The sequence below is a fragment of the Sceloporus occidentalis genome, unplaced genomic scaffold, assembly GCF_023333645.1.
Source record: "Sceloporus occidentalis isolate IW3139 unplaced genomic scaffold, rSceOcc1.0.p SCAF_149, whole genome shotgun sequence".
NCBI lineage: Eukaryota > Metazoa > Chordata > Lepidosauria > Squamata > Phrynosomatidae > Sceloporus > Sceloporus occidentalis.
Window position 1 is genome coordinate 1988161 of NW_028317129.1, and position 14125 is coordinate 2002285.

Genomic DNA, 14125 nt, shown 5'->3' on the forward strand with positions numbered 1-14125 from the left:
TTCCTTTTATTTGCCACTCTGCCCCCAGTTATGCACATCTGCCACCCAGATATGCCTTATACCCCCTTTTATGCCACTCTGTCCCCAGATATGTCTTTTAACCCCTATATGCCGCTCTGCCTCCCTGACGTGCATTTTAACCCCCTATTTGCCACCCTCCCCCCCACAGATATGCTTTATAAACCCCTATATGCCACTCTGCCTCCCTGATATGCCTTTTAACCCCCTATTTGCCACCCGCGAGATATGGCTTATACCCCTTATATGCCTCTCTGCCTCCCTGACATGCCTTTTAACCCCCTAATGCCACTCTGCCTTCAGAAAACCATTGAACCCCCCGGCTGTGGGATGTGCACAAACAACCTCCGCTGCTGCCGGCACTTCTAAGGTGGAGCACTGGAAGGTCATGTGATGCCGGCGCTCCGTCATAGAAGCCCCAGAGGAAGTGCCGGCAGCAGCAGAGGCTGCCAGAGGATCCGGGTCCCTGCAGCGCTGCGGGGGATCTGGATCTTAGCCTTGTAGTCAGACCTCTATTTGAGGTCTGATTAGAAGACGACCTTGAATATAAGACGAGGGGTATTTGTCCTTATAATTGAGCAAATACTGTAATTATTAGTGATAATATATATAAAAAAAGATACTAAAATAGAAAGAAAATTCCACATTTTTTCAATCTCACTTCAGTTGTACTGTACTGTAGGTGCCACAGCTGAACAATGATCCAATGTATGTTCAGCAACATCTCCTGATTACAGCCATAGCCCACATACATATTTTTTATGTTCCAGAGGGCCACATTCATGCTTTTCATATTACCATATATTGCATATTTCTAATACTAGTGGTAAGGGGCACTTTTAAAAAAATATTTTTATATTTTATTTATCACTGGGCTCCCAATGTTTTTTATTTATTTATTTCAATTATATCTAATATTTTCCCCCTTTTTAAAAAAAATAAAATTGTAAGGAGGTGAAACTGTTTTTCTCTCTCTCTCCTCCTGATCTGTTTGTGCTGATTACAATGTGATTAGCAAGCAGGGCTTCTTAGCCTTGCGTTGCAGATTACAATAATTGAAACCAGTCAGTAGGGGGAGCAATGGGCGAGCCCAGCAGGGTCTAGAAAGACCCTGCTGAGGCTATCCTGTCCTCAAGTGAACTTCTGGTTGGTGCCAGCAGTAACACCTACCAGAAGGTGCCCATTCATATGTTGAATGGGCATTCCTATATAATATAATTATTAATATAATTAGTCTTATAATTTTTCCTATACAATAACATATTACAATAATCAACATATAATATCCCTTATTTAGATTATGTCTAGAAGAAATTTGAAAGCATCACGCACCATATAATCCCACATATTTTAGTGGCCACATCCATGCCATTTAACATACTATAGAAACATAGTAATTTAGTCCATTTAGCCCCCCTCCTCCTCTACATTGACGTAATTTTCAGTTGTTGAAAGAGGAAAGATTTCTTCTTGACTCCAAAATGGCAATCTGATTTAAAGTGTTTCAGATTTTTCAATACAAATAAGGTATATAAGGTAAATGAGTCAGACAGCCCCGATAGTTTTGAAATATATAATGGAGCTGTAACAAGCTCTCTCCCCAGTCCATTTGTTCCTGAGTGTCAAGAAGATAAAGGTATGTGCAGCTCCTGGCACAGTCCATTCCCTGTCACCTCCTTTACAGTCTACATGTCACCTGCTGCTAGGCACTGACAGTTGTATTTTTTGCCCCACATTAAATATTGCCCTTCAGATGACATTTATGCGAACCTCTCTGCAGATTTATTATGCTGGGTCAGCCCAGCCCTTCCTTTAGCCCCTTTCCTTTTCCTTGACCCATTTGTTTGCCTAGCATTTTTATTTTATCTAGCTCCCCATAGTTTGTCTTGCCTTTATCTTTGTGTTGGCCCCATCTCTCCCCCAGCCATGTTTTACACCCCTAGACCTACACACCTCTAGAGTCCATTTCACTGTTATCATTTCACTGTTATCATTTCACTGTTATCGTTTCCCCTCTCATGTCTTTGCTGCAACTAATTTTCTCCTAGATCACATCTTTTATCCCCCAACTCAAAAGCTTTGGCTCCTTTGTCACTTCTGCACTCCCCACTTTCCTCTGTTCCCAGTTAATTTCTAGAACTCTCTTCTCTTTTCTTATCATATTCCCTTCATCCCCTGAACTGCCTTCTTTTTTGCCCCATAACCACCACTCTAGGCTTGTCCTTCCATGCCCTTGTCTGTTTCCTTGTCCCTGTACATTGTTCTACTATTGTTCTCTACATTATTTGGCACTTTGAATTCCATTTTAAACCACTTTCTTCCAAGCTCTGACCTTGTAGAACCTGATGGTGGTGGAGTTATGACCATATTCTAGGCAAATGTCTTCATAATAACAGCTTCCATAATGGGTATATGCTGTATTTGACAATTTGTCTGATTCACAAGATTATATACAGCCAGACTTCATGTGCCAGGCTGGTTAGTGGGTTAATATGTGGGATGTACTGTACATATTTTTTTAAGTATTTTATTACTCAGTTTAACTAACCTTAACCATGTGTAATAAGTGAATGATGTATCATAATCATAACACAATTAATGCCTGCCGTGTAACCCTTTGTGTAATCTGAAATGATTCTTCATATACCATATTGTGGTCAGCTTAGATGTGCATTTTTCACAGAATATGCTTAGAATTATTCTATGCCTTGATTGATTTGGGTACTATAATTTTGCAAACAAATATATGATCATATAGCGCCCTCCAGTGGTAGGTATTAAAATGTCTGTATAATGAAATAACTTTTTTAAAAACAAAAACTCTATAAAACCTAATAGTTGGCAAATTACATTTAATTATTGTGCAAATTGCACTAAGTGGGTTCAGTAGTTGCCTTAATTTTGAAAAAAAATAGTTGCAACTTGGTTAATTTGAATCTACCGAGGACTCTTGAATTTAGTTAGAATGTTCCAATTTCATAGCTTCTGTACATTAGATGCAAACACAGGTAGAACATGTTTACTTGCAACATTTCTGGCATGTGGTCTATGAATCATCGGATAGCCACGTTACTTTGATTCAAAGCCACGTGACCTTTGATTCAACAAAGGGGGAGAGAAACAAAGTTTTACTGATACAAGGTTTTACTGTATACTCTAATATGAGTTTACCACAAATATGTGAAAGAACAAGGCTCAACTTTAAAGTTTCTAGTTCATTAGATAAAGATCTTATATTTTAGGACCAGCCCTGAGAAAAAGCTGTTAAGGTTGTGGTCCACTTGTATTGTATTTGTATTGAGGGTATAACCAATGAATCATTGGATGTCCCCCATAAAGGTGCAGCTGAACCTCTCCAGGTGGAAGCAAAAGGGTGTGCCTTGTCTCGTGTTGTTTCTTGATGCAACAGTTGGCCTGGATGGAAAGATTAATTATATAATCCAGGCAACATGACAGACCAACATATGCCAGTGCGTCTTTGAGTAGATAAGACAAGCCCGGTCTTTACTGCAAGAGCTAGTTAGTTGCATTAAGGTCTTAAGCAGAGGATGTGAGTGTGGGGGCACTATATACAGCAATATAAATCCTTGGTTGATTTTGTTATAACCTGCCCCACTGCCAATGGCTTGAGGGAATATGGCGGCAATCATCACACACTCCCTGGTGATCATGCAGACCCCTGATTTGTTTCCCTTATTTATTTTTGTATCAATTCTAAAGTGGGGAGGCCTGCAAGTCATCAGACAACCTACAACCCTCAATGAATTTGCAAGTTGTCTCATTAATTAACATGTATGTGAGTTGTAAGTGCTTATTTGCTGACAGCTCTAATTTTTTGCCAACTCATAAGCACTACACACTTTGTAGTGAATAGACCTCCCAAGTTTACTTTAATGCAAAACCATTTCCCCTGCCCCATGTTTTTTTAATGCAATCGATTTACAGTGCTAATATTATTATTATTATTATTATTATTGTTGTTGTTGTTGTTGTTGTAAAAGATCAAATCCACTACTTAGAGCACAGGGAGTGTGCATGGATCTTCAAGTCTTATAATAAGCTATTTGCTTTTAGATTTTTAGATTTTAGACCCAAAATAATACACCAACTTATTACATCTGTCTTGGTAATCAGATAAGTATAAATTAATAAATCCAATGAAATATCTGTAAAATTAGTTATTATACTAACTTTATATATACAGTGCTTGTTTTTGTTAACTTTTACCTATGAAATAAAATTATTTACATTACCTGTCTGAAAATGTAACAAAAGGTAGAAAAGAAACCTTTTCTGATGAGTTTCAGGAATTGGTCTTGCAAAAATTGCATAAGTTCTAATAACTTTATATGAAATAAATTATTATTTACTTATTTATTATTTATTATTATAATAATATTTATTATGCATTACATTCAAAGCATAATCTACAAATCTTTGTTAATTGCAGTACTAAACTAAAAACATTTGGCACTTGCCAGCCTCCTTTCATAAGGTAATTAGGAAAACAGGGCTCCAAAGTCCTGCTTCTTGATCAGTGTTTGATCAGCAGATCAGCAAAAGTGAGAAAAATGAAAACGATTAAATAAAAAATATTTGATATGTCCCCAATTATATTACCATGCTATCACAAGAGGTATCCTCTATCAAGAGAGGTCCCTTGGGACTACCCCATGAGGATCTCTACTTGTGTTGCAAAGGTGAGTATTAAAAAAGTATTAAATCATAATATAGAATTTTGCAAGGCAGCATTTTGACCCATTAATCTCCTCCAAAACAATCACTATTGCTCAGATGATAAAAAAACATGTTAACCTTAAGGAGTTAATGAAAACGAAACTAGCTTGAGCCAAGAAGAAACGAAACTGAATGTGCAATACAGTACAGCCCCACTGTATATATACATTCCCACCAGCTGCACAGTACACATTTCCCATTGGAAAGGAAGAAGAAAGCCCAGCGTAGACAATACACTGCTCCGATTTCGAACAAGTAAGTAACAGAATAAACCTTTACCAATCCATTTACAACTAATGTATGCATATATGGACAGTAATGATAGCTCTTTGTTTCCATAATATTTTGGAATAACAGGTTTCATTCATAGTCAGGCCAGCTTGTGAATGCAAATAGACAAACAGTGACTATATGTGGCCATATAATTTTAGGAAAACAAAAATCATTGTTAAAGTGCATATTTTGTATAAATTGTTATACTTTCGGAGATGAATTTATACTTTATACATTATGCTATTCTGCAATTTTAAACCAGTACAGATCTCTATACATTGTTATTTAGACTGGAATTTTAATTTTAAGTATTAGCATAGGTAACTTTAACCCCTTCAAGACAGACATGTACATGTACGGGCTGCTTTTAAATACCTGCAATCGCTGCGTGAATCGTTTTCACAGCAATCGGCGGCTTTGCGGCATCCACGGAAGCCTCACAAGTGTGGCAAGCCATTGATATTGGGAAGAAAGCCCTCCCTCCCAAAAAATGGGGCGACTGTCCAAAACAGATCTTAGCAATCGATTCCTACACGTAATCGGTGTCGCTGACATCCCTCGATATCGAGGCATTCAGCAACACAACCCCCCTACACTGATCGCCTTATGATTGCTCCGAAGAGCAACCACAAGCGCCATCAGTGAATGGCATTGCTGCCACTCACAAGATGGCGAAGCCAACTGACACATCAGGGTCTATGTAGACCAACAATGACAGCATCCCCACAAACGTAATGTATGTGGTACATATTAAGAAATGATAATTTTTTTAAAAATGTATCTACTAACCTCTTCAATTATATCTGCAAATATCTTATAATTTAATCACAACCCAGTGTATCAACAAAAAAGTTGCATTCAATTAGCATAGGTCACTACCGCAGCTGGAGCTCATTATAGCTATTGGGTATAGCTAGTAGTAGTACTTTTTATGTTTGATGCTTGCTTTCATGTCTGTTCGCCGTAGTTTTATTAGAATATTTATTTTGTAACTAATTATATATATTCATCGATAAAGTGATGTGTTAAAACATAATGGTTAGATAAGAACCCATCCCATTAAAGAGTCTGTGAATGCGGTGTAGTAATAGTCTATGTTATTCAGAATTTTAGTAGCATATCATTTGGCATAGGGGGAGCATTGTGGTATTTTTGTGCTATGGTCCATGTGCTGGCATTGCAAGGGTTACAATCTATAGTTTTTTTCTGTCTGTTTGCACATATACAGGCTGTTAATTCCACATTTCTGAGGTGTGTAGAAGTATTTAATATGTTTCGTGTGAATTCTAGACAAAGTTTATTTTTATCCTCCGGAAGGTACGTGTGCATTAACATTTAAGTTGCACTAACATTCTGCTCGCTTATTAGAAACAGATGTTTATGGGCAGCAATCCAGAATGGAGTATAGTCAGGGAGGAACCATGCGTTTCAACTACTTTTATTTATATTTTAACACTAACATTGCCACCTTATTTATAAAACAATGAAAAAATCAGAATACTAATCTTTATATACTAATACAACGGACTAAGAAATAAATGACAAGACAATTCCAAGCAATAATAGCTTCCTCTACTGACATTGTAACTGCACATTTAACTCTTTTTCAAAACCTACAACTATGTGTTCTGTCCTGGAATTCAGAGGGCTTGATCTTGAACGGAGACATGGCCAGCAGTACGTGTTTGACAGATCCCGAAGTTTTGGAGGAAGCATCTGAGGCGGACTCCGATGACAGCAGTGAAGCAATATCACTCCATATACCAGGTAATACATATATTATTTATACACCAATATTTTATGGCTTAAGCCACTATATGTCTGCAAATAGTGTAAGCAAAACACTTTTTTTAGCACTCATGATGACTGCCCGTAAGTGTCGATCACACAGTTTGCCAGTCACTATGAGAAAGTGCTAAAATCTTTTTTGTTTTGGCGGTTCCTCCCGACTGTCTTCTTTAACCTACAAGACTTACAGCCTTGCACACTGTACATAGGTTCACTTTTTAGCCAAATTACAGTTTTAACTTTATAAGACCTGCTTTCAAAATGATATTTGGAAGATACTGTCCACCAAAAGATGGAGGCCTAGGTGAGATCTATGTTGACATATGAAGAATATGAATTATTTAATTCACATGGCAGAGATAATGTCTATCATATTGTTAATTGATAGAGACTTTATAGAGATAATTTTGTTGCTTTACCTCATGTAAGCTTGTTTAAGCAAGGCCCCCAGGGTAGTGAATTCAGGAAAAACAACACTCCCCGCCATGAAGTCACATATCGCTGTCTCTAGTACATATTGAGTTCCCATACACCGGGACTATTGTTGGCCTGCTGACGTCAGTGGGCAGTCCTGGCCACCTCCCGCAAGGGAAGGTTCCGGGTAGCCAGAGCCTAGAAGTTACCAGGTTTGCCAATCACTCACCAGATACTGCCACCACTCACTTGTGAAATATTGCTCTAATTCATTCTTGATCACATAAGACTACTAAAATACTAATTCATTCCCTTGGATTACTGTGCTTCACATCTCATACTTTACACTGCTCTAATCTATCCTGAACACCTCTGCCAGTCATTATTCTCCACCCATTGCCCTACTGTGCTCTCCATACCAAAATTAAATTTGAACTTCTTTTGAGTAAATATAATAATTTACTAAAACGACATAGGACTTGTAAAACACAGTAACAAAGTAGAGGTACACATGAAAAAGATACCCTAATAAAACATAACATAAAGAAGACAGGATAGGGCAAGAAAAAAGTCTCTAATAAGTGGCAGTCAAGTCCTTTAATTCCCGGTATATTGTACGCCAGAAAAGTGTTTTTTCTACCCATAAACCCAAACTACAATCTCTTTTCCACATCTCTATCTTAAACCCTGATTCACCAGGCATTAAGGTACAAGTGATCATGTGGTCTACTATATGAGTGTACTGGCCAGGCTCTTTCCAACTTCCTCTCAAAGTAAGAATCAAAAGAGAATGGTCGCACATAAGGAGCTCTGCACTGATGAATATGGATGAATATGATCAGAGCCGGCCTTAGGTGTTCTGGCGCCCTGTGCGGACTACTCCTCTGGCCCCCATCCCAAAAAAAAGAAAGGAATAAAAACTTGTAACAAAACTTGTAACAAAACCCCAATCACTATATACTACGCCAAACATTGATGTTTTCTAGGCCTACCACTTAATTGTCTGGCTTAGTAGTAGGGATGCACCGAAACGAATTCTGGACTGAAACCGAAAGTGCAGCAAGCATTTACCTGTCCAAAACCGAATATGACCCCCCCAACACCATAAAAAATCTAACACTTTTATTTAAAGTAAGTAACACACCAAAATAGGAGAAAACAATTAAATAATATTATATATATATATATATATATATATAAAGTCCAAAAATAGTTACCGGCACTCCAGGGACTTTCCAAATAACCACACAAACAACTTCGGTTTTCAAGTCTATATATATCATATATATATATGATTAACAGCAATCACATTCCTATCATGCCCAGGCATACCCAGATTCCAGGATTTACTCGCAGACTTGGCATAATAGGAGTATGATTGCCCTATCTACCCCTTCTCACTCTCTTCTGCCGTATCTACCCCTTCTCACTCCCTTCTCCCTATCTACCCCCTTTCCCCTGTCTCACTCCCTTCTCCCTATATACGCCCTCCTAACTATCTACCCTTTCCCTCTTTGAAGTTCACTTACCTTTCAGGAGTCCTGCGGTGGGGGTGCAAGGCCTCTGCCTCCCAGCTCTGCCACTGTATGGAACAGTATAGAATGATGGGAGTTATGATGTACTTTTAGAGCATAATTAGATCATGAAAAAGACATTGGAAATGGTACAGCATAACACCCATCACTCTCACACACTTACCAATCCACACATATACTAATCCACACGCATACCAATCCACACGCATACCAATCCACACGCATACCAATCCACACGCATACCAATCCACACGTATACCAATCCACACGTATACCAATCCACACATATATACCAATCCACACGTATACACTAATCCACACACATATATACCAATCCACACATACCAATCCACACATACTAATCTACACATATATACCAATCCACACACATACCAATCCAGACGTATACCAATCCACACGTATACCAATCCACACGTATACCAATCCACACGTATACCAATCCACACATATATACCAATCCACACATATACACTAATCCACACATATATACCAATCCACACATATATACCAATCCACACATATATACACTAATCCACACATATATACCAATCCACACATATATACCAATCCACACATATATACCAATCCACACACATACCAATCCACACACATACCAATCCACTCTCACTGAATGCTTTCCTACCTTTCCTCTTTTCTCCTTACAGCTCCTTTTCCTCCTCTTCGTTCTTCTTCTTCAGTTCTTCTGTCTTCTTCTGGGTCAGAGGGCACGGACAGCGGTGGGAGCGGCTTCAGTGTTGTGCGCCGGGATCTGACAACAAACCCCGGCGCACAGCAGCTGTTGCCGCGCGGATCACAAGGGAGCGGTATCGGAGGTCTTTAACAGACCTCCGGCTCCCTTGAGTGATGTTAAGCCGGGTTCAAGGGAGATCCTTGAACCGGCTTAAAATCACTCAAGGGAGCCGGAGGTCTGTTAAAGACCTCCGATACCGCTCCCTTGCGAGCCTGCTCCTCCAGCGGCGGACATTACTGTCCGTCTCTGGAGGGGTGCCGCTCAACCCCCCCCCCCCGCCGCTAGGTACGCTGCTGGCGGCAGCGGTACGCTACGGTGGCGGCGGCGCCCCCTGGAGTGTGGCGCCCTGGTCGCACAGGTCGCACACCCCAAAGGCCGGCCCTGAATATGATAAAGGTTTGCACCTGAAAGGTTTAGTCTTCACATACACTATACTCCAAAAATGATGTGGACATCCCTCCTAATTATTAAGTTGAGATGTTTCAGCCACACCCATTGCTAAAAGGTGTATAAAATCAAGCATATAGACATCTCCATATAGAAAAATTGGAAGTAGGTACTGAAAAGTGACTTAATATGTGGCACCTCTGGCACAAGTCAGTTTGAGACATTTTTGCCCTACTAGGTCTGTAAGTGCTATTAATGTGAAGTGCACGCATCTAGGCGTAACAGCATCTCAGCCGGAAGAGTTAGACCACGTATACTCATAGAGTGAGGCTGCCAAGAACTGAAACATTTAGCGTGTACAAATCTGATGGATGAATCTGGGTTTGGCAGATGCCAAGAGAACTCTTCCTGCCGGAATGCAAAGTGCCTACTGTAAAGTTTGGTGGAGGAGTGACAATTTCAGGGTTTGGGCCCCAGTTTGAGGAAGGCATTTTCCTATTCCAGCATGACTGTACCCCTGTTCACAAAGCAAAATAGATGGTTTGATGATTTGCTGAGGAGGAACTTGAGTGGCCTGCACAGATATCTGACCTTACACTCCTATGTGGTGAATTGGAGCAAGTCAGGTCTTCTTGTCCAACATTAGTGCTCTTTTGGCTGAATGGCCACAGACACACTCCAAAATCTTGTGGGGGAGTAAATGCTGTTATAGCTGCAAAGGGGGAGGGGTAGCAAAATTCCCATTAATGTAGATGAATGTTTTGGAACATTACTCTCATACAGGTGTAATGGTCGGCTGTCCACATACTTTTGGTCATAAAGTATCTTTACTTTACTCTACAGAAAGATACAAATAAACAGTAGCGGTGAAGCTGGGGAGTCAGGGGCAACTGTGTGATATTGCAGATAGTAATATGAAAAGTGATATGCTTAGCTACTCTGTGGGAGTGTGTGCCTTAGATTCCAAGTGTCCATCTACTAGCAATGTCAAGATTTTCTAGGGATTTCTAACTTTGTCCCTATATAATTTCATATAGTTACATCAAAGGAGGTGGATGACATAAAAACAGTTTTACACAAAACCTTCCCTGTATGCAGGTTTTTTTCTTTTAGACTGAATTGTCATAATTCCTGAAACCTTGTTTTCTTTAAAGTCTATCTGTTATAATTAGTATTATTTCTATTTCAGTAGATTCAGAATCTGACTATTGACATGTAATACATGAGAATAGAATAATATTTTTTTCATCACTTTTACATTTTTTTTAGGACTAAAGAAATATGCTTCGTTTCTTAAAGACATGTCCATATATCTGATGAATACGTTTTCCAGAACCATGTGAGTATTTACAAAATCTCTGAAATGTAAGAATAGCCAGACCACATAGAACGAGGGGACGTGCAGCTCAGTAGTTGCTGTTTCTCCCTACTGAAAGTACTCCATTTTATTTAAAATAATGCACATTAAAGTACTCATGGCTTTAATATGCATTCTGTTTTGGTGAGGCTGTCCGGGACATTGCACTGTCCCTTTAAGCAGTTGCTCAGGGTTCCAAATAGGTTAGGGAATGCATGCAGGCTTCGGTATCCATTTTTTTGTCCTGACATTACTTGAATGCATATGGTCCACATAGGAAATTGAATTCAAAAGGGTACTATGACAAAAAAAACCATAATCAAGAATGTATCGTTTTCAGATGTCCTTAAAAGTGTATCATGTATGTTACTACTACACTTTTTGATTAGGTTTTTTTTACATTCTAGTTATATTCTGCAGCTATTGAGAAGTCCCCATTAAATAAAAAACGGCGTTGGGACCTCAGGTTTTTCAACAGAGCTTAATATTACCTAATACCTAATTTTCTAGTAGCAATTGTCATTTAGACATAATATTAATCCATGAAATAATTGAATGTTGCCTTCTCAGTGGAGTACATACAGAGGTTGTGGTTGTAGGTGCAATGTCAGCTTGTAAGATGGACCCTCTCTAGAAGTGCTGTGTAAATTGTTGGCACTATATCAGCCATAAAATAATAATAATAATAATAATAGTAATAATAATAATAATAATAGTAAAACAATAACTGGGCCAAGTCACGGTGAAACTTGACTTTACTGCACTCTTTGGTGTTGAAGGAGAAGAAGATATGTTACTGGGTTTTAACTAATGATGCTATTGATTGTTCAGAGGTATGAAGCCATCATTGACAGATAAAACAGCTCACAAAGAAGAAAGAAAATAATGTAGATTGTCTGCTTCCCTAAACAGCACCCATTCAAAATCCTGGGTAATATGTTGCTAGGAGTGAGACTTCCTTAACCCCTTCAATCCCAGGGGTTCTTGGTACCTCAAAGCCAAGAGCAATTTTGCCATTTTTGGGGTATGTCGGTTTAGCGATGATTCTCTTTTCCTGTGAATAGTGTACCCATATAAACTATATATTGTTTTTTTCAAGGAGAGATAGAGCTTTCGTTTGATACCATAGTTAGATGATTAGCTGAAAATTTAGAATGAGAAATTTAGTAAAAACTAGCGAAGATTAGAAAATTAAACTAATTTTTTTTTACATTTTCCCTCTGAATCCTCACAAAATTAGATAAAGTGATGGAAAATCCCCTCTAAGTTTATTAATTCAGGTGTCCTGATTTCAGAAATACCTAATTTATATAGATTTTCCAGACTTTCCCAGCACCAGGGAGCATACTATAAGGTGTACAATTTTGTATAATTTTTATGCCTATGGCTTAACGGGTTTGGGGGTTGTGAACGGGGCCAGAAGGGTTATACTGGCTAGATGTTATGCTAGGGCAATGGGAAGTAAGGTTTTTTAAGAATTTTTTATTATATTTTTTTATATATATATTTTTTTAAAATTTTATTTTTTTTACTTTTTTTTTATTTTTTATATATTATTTTTACACAGAAATGGTTAGATGTCCTCCTAGGGACCTCCTGAACATGCCAGTGATGTCACAATGACATCACATCTCACATTTTAATTTTTTTTTGTATTATATATATTATTATTTTAATGATTTATTTAATATTATTTTTTAAATGAATTAACTTTTTTTTTCTGCTTTTCTCTTTCAGGACGGGAGGGGGGGTGAGAGAGATGGTTTCTCACTCCCCTCCCCGCGATCCCCCTGCACCGATCACACTGTGATCTCTATGCAGGTCCTCACAGACCTGCATAGAGATCGCAGCGTCTCTGTGCCTCATCGGAGGGCAGGATATCCCCGCAGGGGAACCCGGAAGGGAATGCCCGATCGCGCGATCACGCAGTTGCAAACTTTCAACTGTAACAGCTTACCGGCTTTCATGCCGGAAGCTGTTACGGGAGATCGGGCAGCAGAAAGCCGGCGATGCCGGCTTCTGCTGCCAGGGGGGAGTCCAGGCTGTCAAACGATGTGTCCCTGACGCTTGCACGAAGGGCTGGGCGTACTGGGACATCCATAGGGGTTTCTTTGTGGGCGTTTTTTGGACGTCCCGGTACGTCTATAGGGGAATGAAGGGGTTAAAAGGTTCATCGGTTGTACCGACCTAAACCAAATACATTCAGAGTACTTGACCAATAAATGTTTTTTCTTCCTTTCCTGCAGTTTTGCAAGCCTTCTTAATGATTACGTAGAGTCGGAGTTCTTTGTGATTGATGGTGATTCTTTGCTAATTACCTGCATTAAAGACAAATCCTTAAAGATGGGACAGAGCTTGCACTTTTTTTTCTTGGTAGAGCGTTTTTTACTCAATCTGAGTAACAAGGGGGCCAGATATGTGGTTGTTTTTTTCAAGGTGAGTACATTTATTGTGAAACCAAATGTTATCTATGTAATGGCTCAAGGGCACCTTAAGCCAGATTACAGTCCAGGTGACAATGAACAGAAAGGCATGCAAACTCTTGTTCTGCTTTACGTAGAGTTGCCTTCTAATAACAGTGAAGTATTTAAACATTTGATTTTTGTTAAAAGAGGGTGTGGTATAACCAGAGCCACCTTTACATTTTTCCCATAGCCACATTGAGTGCATTACTAATAGTATATTCAGGGCAGAGGTGGGCAATAGAACAATTACACTGGCTGGTCTGATACATTTTGGCAAATTATATCAAGCTTTTTTGAGTATCGACAGTAAGAAGGATTTAAAGTTCAATTTCCCTCATGACTGGATCACTTTCCTTTAATAGGTTTTCTGCTTATGTAA

General features: G+C 39.0%; 1 protein-coding gene across 1 annotated transcript in view; it reads left to right on the forward strand.

Moving 5' to 3' along the window:
• The first annotated feature begins 6695 nt into the window (after window positions 1-6695).
• Window positions 6696-14125, forward strand: part of LOC149280699 (putative ATP-dependent RNA helicase DDX60) — a 48296-nt gene continuing 40866 nt past the window's right edge. The window contains exons 1-3 of the mRNA XM_089500166.1: window positions 6696-6795; window positions 11194-11263; window positions 13528-13717. Of these exons, the coding sequence (XP_089356292.1) occupies window positions 6696-6795; window positions 11194-11263; window positions 13528-13717 (360 nt within the window). The remainder of the gene's footprint in view (window positions 6796-11193; window positions 11264-13527; window positions 13718-14125) is intronic.